The sequence below is a fragment of the Pituophis catenifer genome, unplaced genomic scaffold (genome assembly GCF_029215685.1).
Source record: "Pituophis catenifer annectens isolate HBS135680 unplaced genomic scaffold, rPitCat1.0.hap2 SCAF_1, whole genome shotgun sequence".
NCBI lineage: Eukaryota > Metazoa > Chordata > Lepidosauria > Squamata > Colubridae > Pituophis > Pituophis catenifer.
In genome coordinates this window covers 179,739,889-179,761,978 of record NW_027256881.1, presented here as the reverse complement: position 1 = coordinate 179,761,978, position 22,090 = coordinate 179,739,889, and the positions used below count along the sequence as shown (strand labels likewise).

At 38.2% G+C, this 22,090-nt stretch overlaps 1 protein-coding gene across 2 annotated transcripts in view; it reads left to right on the top strand.

Annotated features, from left to right (window-relative positions):
• NBEAL1 (neurobeachin like 1) overlaps positions 1-22,090 on the top strand; it is an 82,699-nt gene that overhangs the window by 16,027 nt on the left and 44,582 nt on the right. For both annotated transcript variants that reach the window (XM_070956806.1, XM_070956805.1), the window contains 14 exons: positions 535-1,115; positions 4,147-4,279; positions 5,917-6,036; positions 9,781-10,084; positions 10,981-11,066; positions 12,328-12,417; positions 13,247-13,415; positions 13,564-13,697; positions 14,346-14,505; positions 15,842-15,976; positions 17,356-17,480; positions 20,023-20,181; positions 21,173-21,332; positions 21,522-21,610. In XM_070956806.1, coding sequence (XP_070812907.1) covers positions 535-1,115; positions 4,147-4,279; positions 5,917-6,036; positions 9,781-10,084; positions 10,981-11,066; positions 12,328-12,417; positions 13,247-13,415; positions 13,564-13,697; positions 14,346-14,505; positions 15,842-15,976; positions 17,356-17,480; positions 20,023-20,181; positions 21,173-21,332; positions 21,522-21,610 — 2,445 coding nt within the window. The remainder of the gene's footprint in view (positions 1-534; positions 1,116-4,146; positions 4,280-5,916; positions 6,037-9,780; positions 10,085-10,980; positions 11,067-12,327; positions 12,418-13,246; positions 13,416-13,563; positions 13,698-14,345; positions 14,506-15,841; positions 15,977-17,355; positions 17,481-20,022; positions 20,182-21,172; positions 21,333-21,521; positions 21,611-22,090) is intronic.

Below are 22,090 nucleotides of genomic sequence, written 5' to 3'. Positions count from 1 at the left end.
TTTGCTGACTCATAATGCATGCAAGATAGAAACAGGACTTGGTTGTGTCTCTTATCTTAGATACAGTTTGGATTTGCATAAGAATTTCCCTAATTGCAATTTAATTCCAGTTCTTTTTTTTTCCGTTTGATGACTTTTATGAATTCATAAAAGTATGTACTTATGTGTATATAATATGTACATTATATGCATAGGCATGTGTAAGAGTTCTGCTCATTCAGGGCTCTTGTTAACAGTTCAATATTCCGCATTATCTAAACCTCTCTTACTTAATTGCAGCAGATAAAAAAAATTAAAAGGTATCATTTTAAAGGCTTACCAATACATAAGCTTTGGCAGACTAATTTCAGAGAGCTAGACAATCCAATAATAGAGATATGTCAAAGCTCAGCAAAAATTATTGAGAAAAATCAGTATATCTTTGAGGGGTCACAAGATTCCTTATTGTAGTCTGTCTTAAAAAATATTGTTCTTAAGCAGAGTTTCTACATATGTCAAGTGCTTGCAGTAATCTTTAATTTGCTTTTCACCAAGGCGGTTGAAGGTGACCATGCATCAGTTGGGATGTTGGGCATAAACAATGTTCAGCCTTTGTTGCTGCTAATTCAATGGCTTCCAGAACTGGAGTCGCATGATCTCCAAATCTTCATTTCAAATTTGCTGAAGCGGATTTGCTGCATTAACAGGCAGAGTCGTGCAATTTGCGTCAACACAAACATGGTCATCCGTATCATTGAAACACTCAACAAGCACCCTCAACTTCATGGAGCTTGTGCTGAGAACCTGATTGCCCTCTTGGGTTCTTTGGGGAGCCTGTCAATGAGCTCTGAAGAACTGCATCAGCTGATTCAGATGCTAAGGACTAAAGACTCAAAGCTGGCTCATCCTTATGTTGTTCCTGTGATGCGTGCAATTCTTACAATGGCTCGAAAGCAAAGCTTGGACAACGCCTTGCAGTATTTTGACTTGTCCCATAGCATGGGAGGCATAGCAGTGCCGGCTATTCACAAGTGGCCGGGTTCTGCATTTGCTTTCAATGCATGGCTTTGCCTGGATCAACATCAAATGATTCCAGATGCTAACAGCAAAGGCGGCAAGAGGAAGCAACTTTACAGGTATGGCTTCCAGGCTGGAAAGGTGAAGAACCAGCCTACGTTCAGTGACATTTCCTAGGTGGCCTGAATGATGAGTATAGTTTTTGGTCTTACTAAGTATTTTCTACGTGTATCCTATATTGCATTGCCCTGATCAAATATTATTGTTGTTTGAAACAAAGAAAGCTAGCATGCTTCAAAAGGTGTCCCAAATAGCATACTCTGTAGTTACCAAAGTCAGGAGTTTCTAATGAATTCTTCATTAGTTTTCTAAGACCCCAAAAGTATAATGGTAATTGCGGTAGGTAATAATAAAAGTAAAAATAAGGGCAACTTCAATAGATAAGGCCACCTAATAAAAACGACTTGCCCATACACAACTTCCCCAGCACCTGGATGAAGCTATCTATCTGGACCCGTACCAGTCGGGCTTCAGGCAGGGGTACAGCACAGAAACGGCATTGGTCGCGTTGGTGGATGATCTCTGGAGGGCTCGGGACAGGGGTTGCTCCTCTGTCCTAGTCCTATTAGACCTCTCAGCGGCTTTTGATACCATCGACCATGGTATCATGCTGCAGCGGTTGAGGGGGTTAGGAATAGGGGGCACCGTTCTGCGGTGGTTCTCCTCCTTCCTCTCCGACTGCTCGCAGTTTGTGTTGGCAGGGGGACAGAGGTCGACCTCGAGGCATCTCGCATGGGGAGTGCCGCAAGGGTCGGTCCTCTCACCTCTCCTGTTCAACATTTATGTGAAGCCGCTGGGTGAGATCATCCGTGGTTTTGGGGTGAAGTGTCATCTGTACGCTGACGATACTCAGCTGTACATCTCCACCCCAGACCACCCCAACGATGCCCTTGATGTGATGTCCCGCTGCCTGGAGGCCGTGCGGGCCTGGATGGGGAGGAACAGGCTCAGACTCAACCCCTCCAAGACCGAGTGGCTGTGACTTCCGGCGCCCCGATATAGTCAGCAGGTGCCATCGCTGACTATTGGGGGTGAATTTTTGCCCCCCACAGAGAGGGCTCGCAATCTGGGTGTCCTCCTGGACGCACGGCTGTCTTTAGAAGAGCACATCACGGCCGTGGCCAGGGGGGCCTTTTATCAGGTTCGCCTGATTCGCCAGTTGCAGCCTTTTCTGGATCGGGATGCCTTGCGCACGGTCACTCACGCCCTTGTCACCTCCCGGTTGGACTATTGTAATGCTCTCTACATGGGGCTCCCCTTGAAGAGCACTCGGAGGCTCCAACTGGTCCAGAATGCGGCCGCGCGGGTGGTTATGGGTGCAACTCGTTGCGCCCACGTGACACCCCTCCTGCGCGAGCTGCACTGGCTCCCAGTGGTCTTCCGGGTGCGATTCAAGGTGTTGGTTACCACCTTTAAAGCGCTCCATGGCATAGGACCCGGGTACCTTCGAGACCGACTTCTGCCACCAATAGCCTCCCACCGACCAGTCCGCTCCCACAGAGAGGGTCTCCTCAGGGTGCCATCGGCCAAGTTATGTCGGCTGGTGACACCCAGGGGGAGGGCCTTCTCTGTGGGAGCCCCAGCCCTGTGGAATGAACTGCCCCCAGAAATACGTAAGATCTCCGACCTCCGGGTGTTTCGCTGCGCTCTGAAGACCCTGTTGTTCCGCCAGGCCGGGCTATTAACATAACGTTTTAAATTGGGGTATTTTAAATTTCTGGGATTTTTAATTGGAGCCTAACTATTTAATGATTTTAAATTTTAATTATTGTTTTGTTTCTGTGATTTTAAATAGGCTGTACACCGCCCTGAGTCCTTCGGGAGAAGGGCGGTATAGAAATAAAATTATTTATTTATTTATTTATTTATTTATTTATTTATTTATACAGTAGATTAAAAGCATCATAAAAAAACTAAACAATTCTAAATATGGGAATAATAGTACATTTGGGAAATACACAGAAAAATTCCAAAAACCATTCAAGTGGAATAAAAAAATTGGCCTGGGTAATTAAAAAATAATACAGGAAAATTGGCTAGGAGAAGAAATGATGTTTTCATTTGTATTTTTTAACAGTTGTATCAATAAACAATTGGGGGTGACATTATTTCGAAAATATTTCTGAGTTATTTAAACCTACAATATATACAAAGATATGAGGATAGATACGAATATATACGGATAATATACAGATATATGTACTTCTACAAATTGTCCAGTTTTGATTAAATTGTCAGAGGACATATTTATGTTCAATGGCATATTGTTTATAATAGAATGTTTGGAATTTAATACAGCATTACTGGAGATGAGTGCCACCTGCTGAAGTGGGATCATAATTTACTATATATTTATGTATTTTAAAGGTGCTTTAAACCCACTCGGTTTCTGTGCCTTAAAATAAAATATTTTATAAAGAGAAATTATAGTGGCACCTAAGGATGGAATTATAAAAATGTTGCCTGCAACAAATTTATAGGAAGTAGACAGTGGGTCCACCTTCAGAAGAAACTGGGTGTGCAGTAAGTTAGGATCTCTGACAAACTGTTCCATAGCATAGTATCACTGATGTGAACAATTGTGACAACCTCCCCCCCAAATGTTAAGTGTGATTATCTGAGAATAAAGATGCCCTATTCTCTAAATCATTATTTAGAGAATAGGGCATCTATTTTTTTTATTCATTATTAAATTATTCATTATTAATAGGGTGCAAAGGGCTGTGAGAGGGATGTTCAGAGCTCTCCTTCATTGCCAACTCCATTATTGCTTTGCTAAGTGAGTTATGAATGTATACATTTGTTTCTGAGTCTGTGGGTGATTGCCTTTCCACATTTTGCCTCTGGTACTGCTGGTGTTCTGCCTTTAGCTGCAAAAGAGTCTGGTTCCTGAGAGCGTGCCTGCTCAAAAATTTAATTCTTGGGTTCAAAAAAGATTCCACCCCTGATGTGAATTAGTAAGGCTTTCTACTATACCAAAGATCCAGGATGGGACTGGAAAGTATGTGTGTATTAATAGGTTAACATTAATAGGTTGTGTGTGTATAGTTCACAACATTCCATGTTTTAAATCCTGTTTTTTCTCTATAGCTTTTTTACAACTAGTGGGATGGGATTTGAAGCATTCATTACATGTTCTGGAATGCTAGTAGTTGCCGTATGTACAAAGAAGGAGTATGCTACCGTGATGCTATCAGACCATTGCTTCTATGATTCTCTTTGGGTAAGAGCAGATGTTTAGAGTTTTGTTCAGATATATAAGAGGGACTCAATGGATGGGTTAGGATGCATCACACGCTGGCCACACCCACTTCCATTTTAGTGAAGGGGAGAAAAGTCGTAATACGTCATGTGATGACAATGTGACGATGCGGGTTTGACACCCCTGGGTTTGGTGCTGTTAGCATGGTTTAGACCAGGAATGTCAAACTTGATTTCATTGAGGGCCACAACAGGGTTGTGTTTGACCTCAGAGGGCCGGGTGGGCATGGCCAGGGTGGGCGTGGCCAGCTGGACATTGCTGTGTCGGGCCCTTGTGGTGGCTCAAGCGCTCACGGCCCTCCTAAGCTCCGTTTTCGCTGGCAGAGGACTGCAGGAGGCTGTTGCAGCCAAAAATGGAGTTTGGGAGGGCTGCGTGTGGCCCTTCCAAGCTTTGTTTTCACTGGCAGAGGCACTGCGGGCTGGTCTTTAGCTGTTTCCAATGCAGCCCCGCAGGCCAGATCTAAGCACCCCATGGGCCGGATCTGACCCCTGGGTCTTGAGTTTGACACCCCTGGTTTAGACTATTTCTCTAAAATGAAATGCAGATAATCATTTTTCCTGCCCTTTTAATTCCTGTTTTGCCTTTTTCCTCTCTTCTTTTCTTGGATCATTGTACTAAGCTTAGAAGTCTTCATTTAAGAAGACTTAAATGCCTTCCCAGTTTAGATACAATATCTAAGCTATAAATATTGTAGATATTTATTATCTGAAATGCAATTGAATGGGATTAGGATTGACTGATTGATTGGTTAATTACTTAATTAATGGGTCATCTCTCAAGGCAGAGAAGGGTTGCATGCACAGATGCAGTGCTCCTGGCTGTTTTGGCTTATTAAACCAAAATATGATGATTTACATTCAACCTTTTCATTGTCTTCTCTGCCTATCACACATCTAGCCCAAATAATCATAATACATGATTCATAAATCATTATTCTGACTGGTATTAATCTTGATTTAAATGACCCTGGGAAACATTTTTTTGCAGAACATAGCTTTAATCTGAAATGTGCAATGGTTCTTTGTAGTGACCCATGTTCATTTAACCTAAGATTATCAATAGAAAAAACAAGGAGAAAGAGATGCTTAAGGGATTTTGTGCAGGGCAAGGATGCGAGATGAGTGCAGTGAGGGTACAGTTACAGAATTCCTGCCCAGTCAGTTTAACCTGGGAAATGATGCATCTGTATGAGAGCTCGGAATAAAATAAGGGACTATCTGGGCAGCCTGTTGTTTGCCATTGAGAATTTGTTCTGCAGTTTTGCAGAATACTCTATGTACCCTCCAAATTTTCTTTCCTGCCGGTTTCAACTTTATCCATTTTTACCAATCTAAACAACAATGTTCCCATTGCCGAAATTTTTACCTTCCTCCTTTCCCCCTAGATCCCATCTTCATTGTCAACTCTGTGATTGGGGTGTTCCCCAATATGCTAGGGATTTGAAAATCAGAGTACTAGCATGATTACTGAATTTCCTTTGTGAAGTTTGGCAGTGGTTGAGTAAATATTCCTTGGTATAAAAGAACAACATCAATTAGCCTCTTCTAACTGTTCCATAGACATGATGATGATTCTTTGTTTAAATTTTTTTTCAACAGCACAATATATGCATTGTTCACATGCCTGGGAAAAGGCCCTTTGGTCAAAGCCTTGTCTATATTTATGTAAATGGACAACAGAAAGTCTCAGCACCACTTAGATTTCCTGCCCTGAATGAAGTAAGTTCTTTGTTATTATTTGTATTTCTTCATTTCCTTAGAGGCTTTTGCTGAAGTATCACCAATAAATATACATATACCTGAACTTGCCACATAGGCTTTGTCCAACTAACAAAAATGAGCTAATTTGACATGTGCATATCACCTCAAAGTAGGATGGCCTCCTACAGAGACATTCCAGAATGATCACCAGTTTCTATGTGAATTGAACAGGGACAAGCTCTGTATGCCATAAAGTCAGTCCTTCAGTGTTTCTAGCCTCAGAGAAGATAGAATCTTAATCTTTGAGACCCTGCATTATTTCTGCTAAGGTAGTATGTTGCTTTCTCTTAAGTTTCTTAAACTTATGAATTTGCCAGGTTTGGTTTGCCAAGTTATTTTTTTTCCCATGTTTTAAGTTTTCATTGAAATACATATGCATGATTCTCCAAATGTTCATATTTTTTCTTCTGCCAGAGAAATATACTTTATAATTTTTTGAAATATAATATGTTTCATGAAATATTTCACGAACATGGGGGGTTTGTATAGGTTTATCAATAATATACTTTTTCTTGGTAATATATATTGCAAATTTGGAAAAGTAAGTGTCAAATGATAAATTTTAGTTCTTGTATTATTCAAAACTCCAAAATTGAGTAAAATCTTATTTAAAGATAAATTTTATCTTTTTCTGGTGGAGTTCTCTGTGTATGTGAATATCCTTGGTAGAAACTCCTACTTTCAACTATTTTATCATCTGAGAAGTGACAGAAGGCAATGAACCCAGGAACCTGTTGGTCAAAGCCTGTTGGCTAAAGTAGCTTCATTGAAATCCCCTTGATAGCCCTGACAATTATGGCAGACAGACTAAAGAAAATTTTAGAGAATTTTATTCATACTGATCAAAACAGTTTTCTTCCTGAATGGCATATAAGGAACAACATTAGGATTATTTTGGATACGATAGAATACTATGAAGTCCACAATGAAAAACAGATGGCATTGATATTCATCGATGCGCAAAAAGCATTCGATAACGTCAAATGAGACTTCATACTAGAACAATTAAAATATGGATTTTGGGGGAAAATTTATAAAGATGTTCAAAACAATCTACTCCAGACAAGAAGCCAAAGTGGTGATAAATGGGGAAACGACAAAGAATTTTTTAATCCAAAAAGGCAAGGTTGTCCATTATCACCACTGCTTTTTATTTTATCACTAGAGGCTTTAATTAGAACAATTCGAAAAGACAAACAAATCAAAGATTTAAAAGTAAGAAAAGAAAGTTTTAAGGTACAGGCATTTATGGATGACCTTATATTTATTATTGAAGAACCTGTACAATATGGTCTTAGGCTGATGGAAGTGCTGGAGGACTATGGGGAAGTAGCAGGCCTGAAAATAAACAAGGAAAAAACAAAAATGATAGTTAAAAACATGACTGAAGAGCAAAAAAAAGAATTGGAGGGAAAGATAAATATTCAGACTACGAAAAAAATAAGATATTTGGGGATTCAATTGACAGTGAGATGCATCACACTTAAAGAAGATAACTATGACAAATTAATGGTGCAAATTAGGTCTGATTTGGAAAAATGGGGAAAATTACAGCTATCTCTAATGGGCAGGATAGCTACCATCAAAATGAATGTTCTTCCGAAAATGTTGTTTTTATTTCAATGCAAACCAATTCGGCTCAAAAAATACTTTTTTACAAATTTGGACATACTCATTTCAAAATTCATATGGCAAGGGAAATGACCCGAGAATCAGATTCAAATTATTACAAGGTGCTAGAGAAAGAAGAGGATTCGGCCTACCAGACTGGACAAAATATTATCAGGCAGCAGTGTTGGTTTGGCTAAGTGAGTGGATGCATCTTAAAAACACAAGACTATTGGCACTAGAAGGTCATGACCTGCAGACAGGGTGGCACGCTATTCTATGGGAGGAAAAACATTTAGCCCATCAGTACTTCCGGAGGCATTATATTAGGAGAGCACTATTGGATATTTGGAAAAAAATAAAAAGAAATAATTATATGGAAATTCCTAATTGGGTGTCAACATTAGAAATGTACACACATCCAAATTTAACATAAACAAAGTTTATGGGGAAAAAATTTAAAAATCACACTAGCAACTTCCTACAAGGAAAACCTCTATAAGATGTTCTATAGGTGGCACCTCCCCCCCACAAGATTAGCACGAATGAATAAGGGGAAATCCTTGATATGCTGGAAGTGTGGAGAGACCGTTGGGAATTACTACCACATGTGGTGAGAATGCCCAAAGGCGCAGAAATTTTGGAATTTACTAAAGAACTGGCTGGAAGAAATTTTGCTAACAGATATAGAGGTCAAACCGGAATTTTTCTTATTGGGAATTATAGAAAGAAAATATAAGAAAGATACAAATTATTTATTATTGCATATAGTCACAGCGGCACGAATAGTCTTCGCTCAAAAATGGAAAGAGAAAAAGATATTCCAACTGAAGACCAATTTCTATTTTCAAATTAGCAGTAACCTAACCAAACATCTCTTCTAGACACTGAGCCAAATTTCTTAATGTTTTCTCTAGAATTCTTGATAGGCATTTATTTGGGTATATATAATTCATTTATATGTTGGGTAATATTTATCTCCATGATCAGTTCTTCCCTTCTTCTGTGACCTATTTCCATATTAATGAGAAACAAACAAACAAAAAACTCATTTTCCAAATAAAATGACCCAAATTTTAAATTTAGCAGCAGACATATATAATGTAATATGGCAGAAATGAAGTTTGCAACCAAAACAGCTGTTTTTAAACACTGCCAGAAGAAAACACATGGGATGAAACAGCTGTTCTGGACTGAAATGAAATATGTTATACTAATGTTTTGTAGAAATATCTGGGACAATGTGTCTATAAGTATAATGAATTCTTCTCTGCTTCCCCATCCACTTCATGTACAGTGTTTATGTCAGTTAGGTCCTAATAAAGAATAAAAGGATAAAGTATAAAAAGTGATGAGACTTTACAGTAAATGAGCATATTTATCAGAGAAAAGATGTCATATGTAGTATAAAATTAGGGAAAATTAATTTTCAAAGTGAAAATATCCACCCATCCATCGTATTTATATAGATCTCACAAAATGTGGCTCTAGGTAGCATAAAATTAAAAACAAATCATAAAACGAACAAATTAAAACATCCCACAATTTAAAGACATCAATATTATTATTAAAAGACTAGAAGAGAGCATATTCAGTATAGCTGACATTGTAGCCACCTCGCTAGTTCACTATTTCTTGAGATTACCAAATCTGTTGACACAACCATGTTTTGAGGGGCATCAGGATGGGGCAAGTCTCACCTCAGGAGGAATGATGTCCCACAGAGTGGGTGTCATGGCCACAAAGGCTGGTGTCCTGGGACCTGCGAGACAGGACTCCTTAACAAACAGGATTTAAAATGTCAAAGGTAATTTAAAGAAGCACCTTAAAATTACAGCTATCTCCCAATTGGGGCAAGCATATTGTGGCTCCTAGAGTCCTTTTGTGGGTACCTAAAACCCTGTTGCCCATATATATGTGTGCTTATACAGACAACTCTTTTGCCAGTGAGACAAAAAGACTCTGGGTGCATACATATGCTATCTTCTTTTAAACTCATTCTCTAGATTATATTGGCCACTTTAAATTTGAATGCATCCAATCTTATTTTAATTGTTCATCTCTTTTTTTCCACTGGGGAAAAAAAATCTCTAGCCGTTTACTTCTTGCTGCATTGGTTCAGCTGGTCAGAGAACAACTCTTCCTCCACCATCGCAAATCCCGGACCCACCTTTTTCATCCCCAATTATACCCCCTCGGACCTCATTTGGGGGGATCCTTGGACCAGGCAGCTGGGGTGGCCTGCTGGGAAAACCAGAACTTATCACCAAGCTGATCTCCGCAGGAACTCAAGATAGTGAGTGGGGCTGCCCCACTTCTCTGGAAGGCCAGCTTGGCTCTGTTATTATATTCCATGAAGCCTTACAGCTATCTCATATCAAAGCCTTATATTTGACAGGTGAGCAATTTCGGTGGGAGATTACTTTTTCTCTGCTGTTGTTTATCTCTTTGTTATTTATCTCTTTGTTTCTCTGATCTGACCATTGCTTTTCATAACTATTTTACATACAGTTGTTGGGGTTTTTTGCCTTTTATGAAAAACAACTTGCCTTGATCCTCCTATGTTGTGTTCTGCTTTCTCACTACTTTATGGACAACCACCCACACAATATAATGCGTATGTTCTAGAGTTCATTTTAAAAATTCTCTTTCAATTACTTATTAAAAGGGAACCCTGGATAATACTACCAATCCGTGTCTGACTTACACCTGTGACAATATTGGCCTTAAACACAGTAAAAGCTTGCAGAAAATATTCATGTCTCTCAGGCTGAATTGTAGAAGCATGAAGTGTATGTTGTATTGTTGAGTAACATGACTGCAATAATTCTATTTTATTCCAAAAATAAGTATAAAGTAGTGATGAAGTTTCCCCCCCCTTTGGGGGATGTTTTTAATTTTTTTTTTAAGATTAAAATGAGTGATTGCTAAAAGTATTACGTGTTGATCTAATCTACCACTGCTTTTCTCTGTTCTGCTGAGAATTATGGGAGTTCAGTACAGCTGCAAAATTCCAGGTTATGAAATGCTAATTCTAAATAATATGTAACTTGTCTTTTAAGATAAATATGGCCTTAGAAAGAAATAAAATTCCCCATTTGGTCAGAAAACAAATTTGAAATGTTACCTACAAATAGAGGCATTCACTCACCTTTCCGTTGCCTCTGGGAATTGGTCTGCTGCTTTTAGTGTGGAGAGACAATTTCAAACTTAATTTATTTGAAACAAGAGAGAATGTAATTAAAAAGGTGACCACAAACGTAAACTTCAATGTCTGTTTTCTGTATGTTGAAGGTCCAAATTGTTTAACACCTTGGAAGACCCAAGAATCTGAACTGGCAGATTTGCCCAGCAAAATACTTCTTCACTATACTCCTAAGGTAGTATTTAACATATTTTTCATCTATCTTGTAAATATGATTTACCATTAGAAGTAGAGAAACTGGAGGAAGGTCATTTAACCTCCAGCTATTTGCTATGCTAACCAAGCAAAAAGCCCTCTCTTCTGAAGTAGAATGCCAGTTTCTAAGAATGAATAAAGGTTCTTTCCTACTTTGTGGCATTTCAAATACTTTCAAATCTTTTTCAAATATTTCAAATGTTAAGCCTATTCATCTGCTATAAAAATATTGTGAAAAGCTTCATGCAGATGATCAACTACAATATATTTTTCAGATTTAGTTAAGCACCCTGTTGCTTTTAAATAGAATACATACAATGAAAACTGCCTTTTAAGCATAACAACAACAAAGGCATTCTTCAAAAGGATTAGTAGGCGTGGTGGACATGGGGTGGAGATTGCTTAACAATGTCATCTAGCAGATTTGAAGCAAGTCAATCAGTTTGGGATTGAATGTATTAGGGCATGAATCTGTACTCCCTCTTTACTGGGATAAGTATCTACTTAGCAGCCACAGGTGTGTAACTGCCTGGCATAGTTGCTGAATTAGGAGCAAAACTCTCCCTTCCTTCCTTCCTTCCTTCCTTCCTTCCTTCCTTCCTTCCTTCCTTCCTTCCTTCCTTCCTCCCTCCCTCCCTCCCTCCCTCCCTCCCTCCCTCCCTTCCTTCCTTCCTTCCTTCCTTCCTTGCCACACAAAATGTGACTTGAGTAGCCTACAATTAAAACAAACCATAAAGTGAGCAATCTTAATAACATCATCCACAATTAAAAAACAATATTATTATTCAAAGATTATAAGAGAGTGTATTCAATGTTGCAGACAGAGTAGCTACCTCATCAGTTCACTGTTCCTTGATATCCCCAACCCTGTCGACAACCACCATTTTTTGAGGAAAGGCTACAAAGGATGAGATCAGTCTCACTTCAGGAGGAAAGACGTTCCACCGGGCAGGCGCCACGGCAGAAAAAAACCATCTCCTGCCCCCCATCAGATGGAACTTTTTAATAGATGGGAACTGCAACATACCTCTTCTGCCAGATCTTATGGGACAGGCGGATAAAATCAGAAAGAATAACTCATGGTTATGGTAGCACATAGAAAGTATTGCTGGTTCATGAGGTTTTTTTGGGGGGGGGAGTTGTTTTTTATTGGGTTTCATATAAAAAAGAGTGCAAAAGATAACCTCTGGTCTGCTTTATGAATGTGTTATAGCCCTTTTTTTTTCTTTTTCAATGGATAGGCCTGCAGAAGCCCTATTTGTCTTGACCTTTCTGCAAATCTTTTACATGGGAGGTTAACAGGGAACAAAATAGTGAACTGGGACATCAAGGTGAGCATTTCCGGTGATTTAATGCTAAAGCTGTGTTGCTTTATATGACCTGGATGAAAGCAATGTCATGAGAAGCTTCCATATCATATAGTAACAATGCATGGCATCAGGAACTGATTTCCCATTCCATTTTTATTTGGAGGTGAGGGGAATTATATATATATGAAAAAGGGTTGCACATGACAAAAGCTAAATATAAAGCTGCACATGTTCCAGAATGATGTGGTAGGGGTAGATTTCTGCCTAATAGTGATAGTTCCAGATGATAAAAGAAGTTCCTTCTGCAGACAGATGGACTTTAAATTCATCTCTGTAGTTCTCTAGAATGTTAGTCATGGCTGATATCTTTGGCTAAATCACTGAAAAGTGATTTTCTTAAAGTATTTGTACAAAATTGGGCTTTTTGTTGCATGTCTTGAAAAAAAAAATTGGATCTTTCTAGCTGAAACCTGAGAATCTGGATTAGCTAACTGCTCCCCTGAGAAGTTGAGCCAAATGCAGCATCTCATTATTGATTGGTTAATCTGGAACCATTTGTAGTCTTTTGTGGATCTTTATTTTCTCCTATGAAAATGCATTAAAAGGTGTGTTTATCTGCACTGATGCCATGCACTGATTTTTTTCTGAAAAATTGGCTCATTTTTTTTCCTAAAATCCAAACTTCTCTAAGACCTACTACAGCTATTTCTGACACATCAATTGTTCCGTGGTGTTCTAATACTTTTATGCAGATATAACATGTCTTTCAAAAGCCTTTCCTGTTGTTGGTTTCAGACTTGTGATTATTCCTTCTCCCCTTTGTTTCCCTCACCCTGTTGTATTTCTAAAGGATATGATCAACTGCATAGGCGGATTAAATGTTCTGTTCCCATTGTTGGAGCAGATCAGTTACCTTGATGAGCAGTTGTCTGAGAGGCCAGAGGTAGAAGCTCTGCCCCATGAATTGTTGACACCTGTTGAAGGAGATTGGGTTGTATTAACCTCCACCAAAGCTTCAGGTAAAGGACATAATTAGCCTTTTCCATCATTTCAAAGGGAGCAGTAGACCAAACAGAGATGCATTCCCTGGTTTTAATATCTTTTTTCATTAGGTGATAGTTCTACTTTTTTTGCCCTTGAGCTAAAGTCTGCATTTCATTTTTACAGAGGCTCGTTTGGAGAAGAACATCATTGCAACCTTCATCTTGATGCTAAAGCATTTTGTTCAAAGGCATCCAATCAACCAAGATAATCTTATTCACACTCATGGGATTGCAACATTAGGAGTCCTTTTGCAAAAGGTATCCAAACCTGCAAAATAATTTGAATACTGTATATTGTGAGCTTTTGTTTGAATATCAAACCCTATTTTGCATCTATGAGATTGGAAAGTTATAATTGCTTTAAATTACCATTTTGGGGGGCAAATTTTGATCTGAAGTTTGAAATACTTTTAGAAGTTCATCTTCCTGAGCTTTTTGTAAGCCTTTTGTTTTAGGAATAACAAAAAATGCTCAGAGAAAAAAAGATAATGAAGATATTTTGTTTCAAGCTATATTGGATGGACCTTCCAAATATTTTATTTGGATAGCTTGCCTATTCTTCATTGTGTTACAAATGTATCTATGGTACATATATAGTTTTGGGCTGGATGATAATCTCTTTTTGCTTCTTTACCCCCACTCAGATTGCGCATAACATTGTTATACTGATGCTCGAAGGCCAGCATGGGAAGGTGGGAGGTTATCAGGAAGAACTTTGCTGTGGGAGGACAACTACTACAAACATTTCTGTTGAAAACTCGGCAGACTTTTCTCACAAATGAACAAACAAACAATAAAAAAGCTGCTCTAAAAAAATCTTTGACAACAGCCTATTGTTTGAAATATAGAAATCACTCTGTTTGGTTTTTTTTTCTTAATAAACAATATAGTCCCTCCTTTTTTAAGGTGCCCAGCAGATTCATGGATGTGAATGTACTAATGGCAGTCCAGTTATTAATAGAACAAGTCTCTGTGGCAAAAAATGTCCAGCTTTTGCAGCAAATGCATCAGCACCTACTTTTTGACTTCAGCATATGGAACCATGGGGACTTCCCGTTCCGAATTGGTGAGCTTGTAAATGTTGTAACAGTTATGATTTTACTTAGTGTTATACCCTAGTTTATTGATTATATAAGCACTCAAGGAAACACAACAATAATATCAGTACAATTGAAATCAAAAGGAATATAGTTTTACTAGATAACCCAGGACCCATTGGATCATCTTTCAGAAGTATTTTCTTACTTAAACAAAACAAAACAAACAAACAAACAAACAAACAAACCAGAATGAGCATCGGTGGGTAAAAAAAATAGTGGGAGTAAGAGTGACTTCTGATTTCCTGCCAGCTTCCCCATTGACTTTGCTTGTGGGAAACTGGCAGGGAGTATCGGAAATTATAATCAGCTGAACACTGTGATAGTATAGTGGCCACAACTTTGCGAGTACAACTGAGATCAAGATCCTTGAAATTTCAATTACAGGGGAGTAATGAGTCTTGAATTTTGTATGCACTCTTTAAGTTAGCCAATTTGAAGTACCTTATTCAAAACCTTTTGTGCAATGATGTACTTTTTGGCTAATTGAAAGTTACGAACAGACAAACAGGAGAGTTATAGTAGTATATGGATAGATATTCTTAAAGTGGACACTGAAACATAAAATGCTTTGATTGTACTGGCTCCTGCCTAGTTCTAAAGTAATATAATTAGGCGTACAGATTGAATCCAATGAAAAGGGGATGAAGGCAAGACTTTTTATTTCACCCCATTGCTGCTGGAGCTACAAATAGGGAGCTACATATCATTTAACCCTTGAGTATTTCCCCTTCCTTTTCTTGAACAAGAGTAAAGCAGTAGAATCTGTGCCATCACCCACTGGATTTTATGGAATGAAAAGGCCTTTTCTGGATTTAAATCAGGCTTCCTGGGGCAACAAGTAGGAAGAAAATAAAAGCAGATAAATGCCTCTAAAAGATGTCATGCTCTGTGAACACAACTGATGCTTTTAGGCTCTTAGCTGTACTTACTTTAAACCATGGCTTAAAGTGTTCTTCTAACCAGCTTTCACTTTGACTTTGCTTATTGGAAGTCCCCTGGGGATGTTGCAAATGGTGATCATGTGATCCTGGAGGGCTGCAACTGTTGTAAATACATGTTGTTTGCCAAGTGTCTGAATTTTAGTCGTATGATGTGAGGGTGCTGTGATGGTCATAAGTGCAAGGGCTGTGGTCATACGTTGCTTTTTTTTAGCATCATTATAACTATGAATGGTTATTAAACAAGTGGTCCTAAGTTGAGGACTATCTGTATCTAATCATACAATTGTGATTAGAGCCATACAATTTACAAATGTAGCTAATACAACTCTGTTCTAATTAGGACTTCTAATTTCTTTTTTAGGCCATATCCAATACCTTTCCACAATTATCAAAGATAGCAGAAGGCTCTTCCGGAAAAAATATGGCGTGCAGTTTTTGTTGGATACTCTGAGAATTTATTATGGGTATGGAATCTTGTATTCCTTTTTTGACTTGGGCTTTGCTTTTCAAAGACTTTTTCTACATGCTGGAAATTCTTTGAATCTGAAAGGCACCATATAAATATTGAGTTGCTGTAATAGTTGCATATTATGATTAGTAGCTATTTTTGCATCCTTTCAAGAAACACTGTCCATTTACATAGGTGGGACTTTTCCGAAGAAAATTGCAGAAGGTACAGGACAGTGTTTGTATCCTTTCAGGGAGGAGCCTAATCTTTTTCTTATTCCTGATTATCAGTTTCATAATGGATGCAACTCATTATGATTTTATATGGGGGAACAAAGTGCCTTGAAGTGCATAAATGCATATCAATTCCAAATTGTCTAAGGATGTATCCAGTTAGTAGGTGTCCAAAATTTCTTGCTTTTGTTTAAAATTGAAATTCTAATATAAATAGAATTTAAAATAGTAGTTGATACTTGCTGCTCTCATCTGGGAACTGCAGCTGGCAAGTGTCTGTAATGTTACAGCAGTTGTGCTCTTCTATCAGTTATAATTGGATATAGGATGGATGTACTGGAATGTCCTGTATTGAATTCACACATTGCACTAAGCTGTGATTTACTTCATTGTGGTTTTAACTATAGTTTATTGAATAAACCACAATTGTCTAGGTTCAGTTGCATAAACAATGGCTTAAAAATGCTTTAAGAGGTCCACACAGTATACTAGGCTGAAACTATGCAACCTGCATTGTAGCTTATGAAGGCCTCCCCCCCAACCCCCCCAATTGATTGGATAACCTGGCATATGTTAAATCTTGTCATGTGTTCTAAATGATGGCCAATGGTTAAGAAAACATTAACATCTAGCATTTCTTCAAGGAGCAACAAACCTGTCAGATAGTGCAACTGGCCAAAATTCTTCCAGCAAGTTCATGGCTTAGTATGAACTAGTGTACCTAAGGTTTCATAATTATCCTTTCTTGGAAGAGTATCCCATTTAGGATTTTTTGTTTTGTTAAATTGTATTTTATTTTGAAAATAAAATAAACGACCTCCCTCCAAATGCTGACAGTAAGCAAATGTTCAATTTAAAATCATACTATACCTTCATATTAAAATATGTTTAAATGGAAAAAGTAAAATACATCCAAGCAAGGGCTTTATAAAGGATTACTTTCCCCCATGTCTTTATTTTTATGTCTTTTAAAACTCTTACATTCGAAATCCATGTATTTTACTCATTTTGCTGTCAGTCTGGAAATCAACCCTGAAATTCTATCCTGACAACATCAGTGTAATGGACGCAGGTACTTAAGGAACAAGAGAGAATGGCTTGTGAAAAGAAGTACATTAGAACTGATTATTACGTCTTAATTGACAATCCTTGTTTCTGTTAGAAACCACTCCAGGGACAGTGACTTGCTTCCAGATGATCTTAGGACAATCAGGACATCTCTGTATGGTTTAATCAAATACTTCTTGACCAAAGGTGGGACACATGTGGAAGTCCAAAGCATCATGGGATACATAGCAGTCACTGGTGATGAGGAGCAGGTAACTTACTATATCTCTTCTTCCCTCTTTTGCTGTAATTGTAATTGTCCATAACGATGGAAGGAGGCACCACCATCCTTAAAACAGGTGCAACGAATAAGGGGATAGCCAGAATCATTGAAGGTTCATTATATTTCACAGATTAACCAACCTCCCTCAACTCCTCTCTCCATTGCACAGGGATACTATTCCTTTTTATTAACCACATAACATGATGAGGGTGCAATGTTTGCACAGATTTGTCTGGTATGCCAATTGTACCCTTTCCTGGACCAGGAGGCCTTGATCACAATCACCCGTGCCTTGGTCATTTCCCATTTGCATCTATTTATTTATTTGTCAAATTTTGGAACCGCTGATCTCATTCTCAAAGTGACTCTGTTCTGTCCATGGGGCTGGCCTTGAAAACCACCTGGAAGCTATAACTTCCAGTGGAGTGCACAATGCAGTGGGGTGTATAATGATGGGTGCCCCTATGTTTACCAGATTAGATGTCTGTTGCATGAGCTGCAGTGGCTTCTGGTTTCCTTCTGAGAGAAATTCATGGGTCTGTTTGTTATTTTTGAGGCCTTATACGGCACAGGGCCAGTTGATCTGTGGGACTGCATCTCCTTAAGAACATCAACCCTCCTACCAGATTTGATAGGGTGGGCACACTTTTGATCTCTTCCCTTAAATATTGCCATTTTGTGGAAGCTAGGAAGCTCCTGCCCTATGGATCACCCTTTCCCCTGAAGTTTGGCAGACACCACCCTCCTAGCCTTCCCAAAAAACTCCTTAAGACTTGGCTTTTCCCCCAGGCGTTGAGATAGAGTGAGATTGATGAGAGCATGGTAGGTGCACTGCTTGTAAAAGTTTATTATGTTCCCAGGTTTTTATTTGTGGTTTTAATCGATAGATGCATATATTAATTGTATAATGATGCTATTTTAGATGTTGCTGTGGAGCTACCCAAATTTTGGTATAAGATGGGTGACTATATATCTATCACATTTAGATAGATAGATAGATAGATAGATAGATAGATAGATAGATAGATAGATAGATAGATAGGCAGGCAGGCAGGCAGGCAGGCAGGCAGGCAGGCAGGCAGGCAGGCAGACAGACAGACAGACAGACAGATATTGCAGCACATAACATAGGGGAAGGTGTGATGTTTGCTGTTCATAAGCTCTTAATTATAGATCCAAGGCTCATCTTGCTCAATTATTTTCTCAGCATCCAGAGTTCTGTTGTTCCTTTTGTGTGGTAATTTTAAGAATTAGACTGAGGTCACCTCTAAAACCAACATTCGTTAACAAATTACTTACTATCTCCACAAACTAGATCCATGGCTGCTGTGTCTAGTCTGGATCTTTCTTTTCCCTTCACAGAAGTTGCCCTGTCGGGAGAAGCAGTAAGATTGTCTTCTCTTGGTGAGGATGTCATGCTGTGGCTGGAATGGTCAAATATCAGAAACTCCCAGCAAAAAAGTTGAAATCTATCCTGTATCATCATCCGTTTTCTGGGTGTATTATAGTACATTTCTTTTTTTTTTTTTAAATTTTTTTATTGAAAATTATTAAAAAATACAGAAAAAAATATAATAATATGGATAGAATTGCAGAGAGTAATATAATACATATAGAGTTTTAAAGTATCAATTTTCGCCTGGAGAAAGTACAAACTTCCATTAAGCTAACTCATCAAAAGAAAGGAAGGTTTAACCAGAAAAAAAATTCTCAATCGTCATGCAGTACTCCTGGAAGTATTTACCCACGTTCACATTAAGGTTAATATTTTCGTTCTTCTTAAGATGGTATGCTTGGCTGCAAAAAAAGAAATCTTAAGAAGGGTGTATTATAGTACATTTCTTGAAGGTTGCATAATCCGCTTATTTTGTGGAAATCCACTAAGATTTCAGTAGCCCATTTCTTATATGCCAGGTGGTTGTTAGAAAGTTACAAAAATAAGTTTGTTTGTGTGTTTGTTTGTGTGTGTGTGTGCACGTATATGTATCTCCTTTTCTCTATCTCTTTTTCTTTTATGCTGTAGTTTTTAGGCTGTAAGCCCAAGGAGAGGTCTTTTCTTTTTATTGATTGATTGATTTAAAAGCTGCTCTGATAAACCTTTCCAGATAATAATGTAATAGATTAGGACAGAATAAAAGTGTTCATGCAAAACATTGTTGGGAAGGCTATGGGGTTATGCGAGGCTCCTCAAACGTTAACAAAATCTATCACTTTTTCTTGTGCTTTTAAAAATTATTTGAGCAGCCAGGTATTTCCCTACCTCCTGTTCATGAAGATCTCTTTATCTCTGCTACAAGTATCTATATAGATGAGATTCAAAGTTCAGTTATATTCTGAAAAAATGACCTGTGTGTGAATAACTGAATAACTCTTAACAGTTGTTGTTTCTGTTTGCATTTTTAAACATACCTGTCTTGTTGCATTTCAGGTGACTAATGTTGTTTGAATGATATTGAATGTCAGGAATGACTTGGATTCTAGATTCATAGATGATGATCTGTGTGTGGCTTTTTTCTCTTTTTTTTCCCAAGCTCTGTGGGATTCTAGAAATGCTCTTCAGCCTGCTTAACACCTGCCCAACCCGAGACCAGCTTTTCTTATTGCTTTTTGAGCCAGGAAATGCAGACATCCTTTATGCTCTTCTACTGAATCAGAAGTATTCTGATAGACTACGAGAACTTGTGTTCAAGGTAATTTTGTTTTACATGTCTCCTAAAGTGATTGATAGTATTAGCAAGGTTGTGCATTTTTACATGAAACATGGGTTTTTTGGAAGAAGAAACAAGGCATAACTTCTTTCAAATTACCTTGCATTAAAGGTAAAGATTCCCCTCGCACATATGTGCTAGTCATTCCCGACTCTAGAGGGCGGTGCTCATCTCCATTTCAAAGCCGAAAAGCCAGCACTGTCCAAAGACATCTCCGTGGTCATGTGGCCGGTATGACTAAATGCCAAAGGCGCACGAAACACTGTTACCTTCCCACCAAAGGTGGTCCCTATTTTTCTACTTGCATTGTTTACGTGCTTTCGAACTGCTAGGTTGGCAGAAGCTGGGACAAGTAATGGGAGCTCACCCCATTACGCCCATTACGGATTTGAACCGCTGAACTACCAACCTTTTGATCGACAAGCTCAGCGTCTTAGCCACTGAGCCACTGCATCCCTCTTACCTTGCATTAAGTTTAGGGAATTGACAAATACTTTTTCTTCTGGGAGATATTTGGAAGGTGGATACAATATAGAGAGATGCCAATGTGTCTTAAGTAGCTGAAGTCCATGAGGTCAGGCAAGAAAGCTTAATCTGACTTCCGTATGAGATTTGTGTTTCTTCATCTTATTTTCTGACAAAATCACACGCAAATCTAGTTCAGCTTTGTAATTTGCAAGTTTCTTTTCCTACATAGACATCATTTGTTATAATGATGAGCATCTTTTGGGCTATAATTATGGAAACTATTATTTTGTGCTATGTGGTGTAACTTCTAGAAATCAGCAGGCAAATAATAAAAAAATATATTAAAGAACAGAGTTGCTTTTTCTATTAAAAGTCCATTTGAATTCTGTTTTTCCACTGAGGTCTTGCTTGCAGGTGGACCTTGCTTGAAGTATACAAGCAACATAGGCACTGCAGATTTTTCAATATTTCCGCAGCTGAGAAGTTCATGTTTTTATTGTTGCAGATTGCAGAGCAAATGCTGAAATGCACTAAAGTTTATGAACGGAGCAAGCAACGTATGAAGCTCAGAGAAGTTGGCTATTCTGGACTGGGTCTGCTCCTGAATGAATCTCCACTTAGCACTTCTCTTATGAAGAACCTTTTCAACCAAATTCTGCATGCTGGTACTCAAATGTTTATTAACTTTTCCACACAGCATATGCCCAGTATAAGTGCTTTAAACTGCAAATAGTGCAAATGTGGTTAGCTAGCAAAATAGCAAACGTATATTGATAGACATATTTTTGTGCTTTTATAGCATTTTGATAGAAATGAATTTCTTTATTGTTGTAACTCGTTTCTGTACTCTACAGATCCATTTGTGAATTGCAAGGACTTTTTAGCTGTGGTGCACTTGGCTCACCGAGCAGATCTCAACGTAAGAGTGGCTGCCTGTCGAAAGGTTAGTCTCCTTGTGGGGAGGGCACATTAATACTAAATAGTGGTCAGCCTATTAATAGTCTGGAAAATAATTGTGGACGTTAGGATTTCTTAAATACTTAGTGAACTCTTCAGACCATTGCTTTTGTGGAGGTAGCTGCAGAGGATAAGATGCAAGTACATCCATCTCTCTTAAATAATATGTCTATTTTCAATAATATTCCTTTTTTTAAAAAAAAAATAATCTTTATTTACATTTTCCATTAAAAAGAAAAAACAACACATCGTATAAGTAACAGACAAGACAATACAACACAAAACAAAGGGAAAAAAAAGAAGAAAACAGGCATACCTCTATGTAGTATCTTAATAACCTAATATTCGGTACTATGTTTCCATATTATGTTCCGAAGAAGACAGAACAACTTATATACCTTTATACATCAATTAGGTCTATCCGACCTCATTTTACTTGTACAATATAAGTTTCTCAATATATACA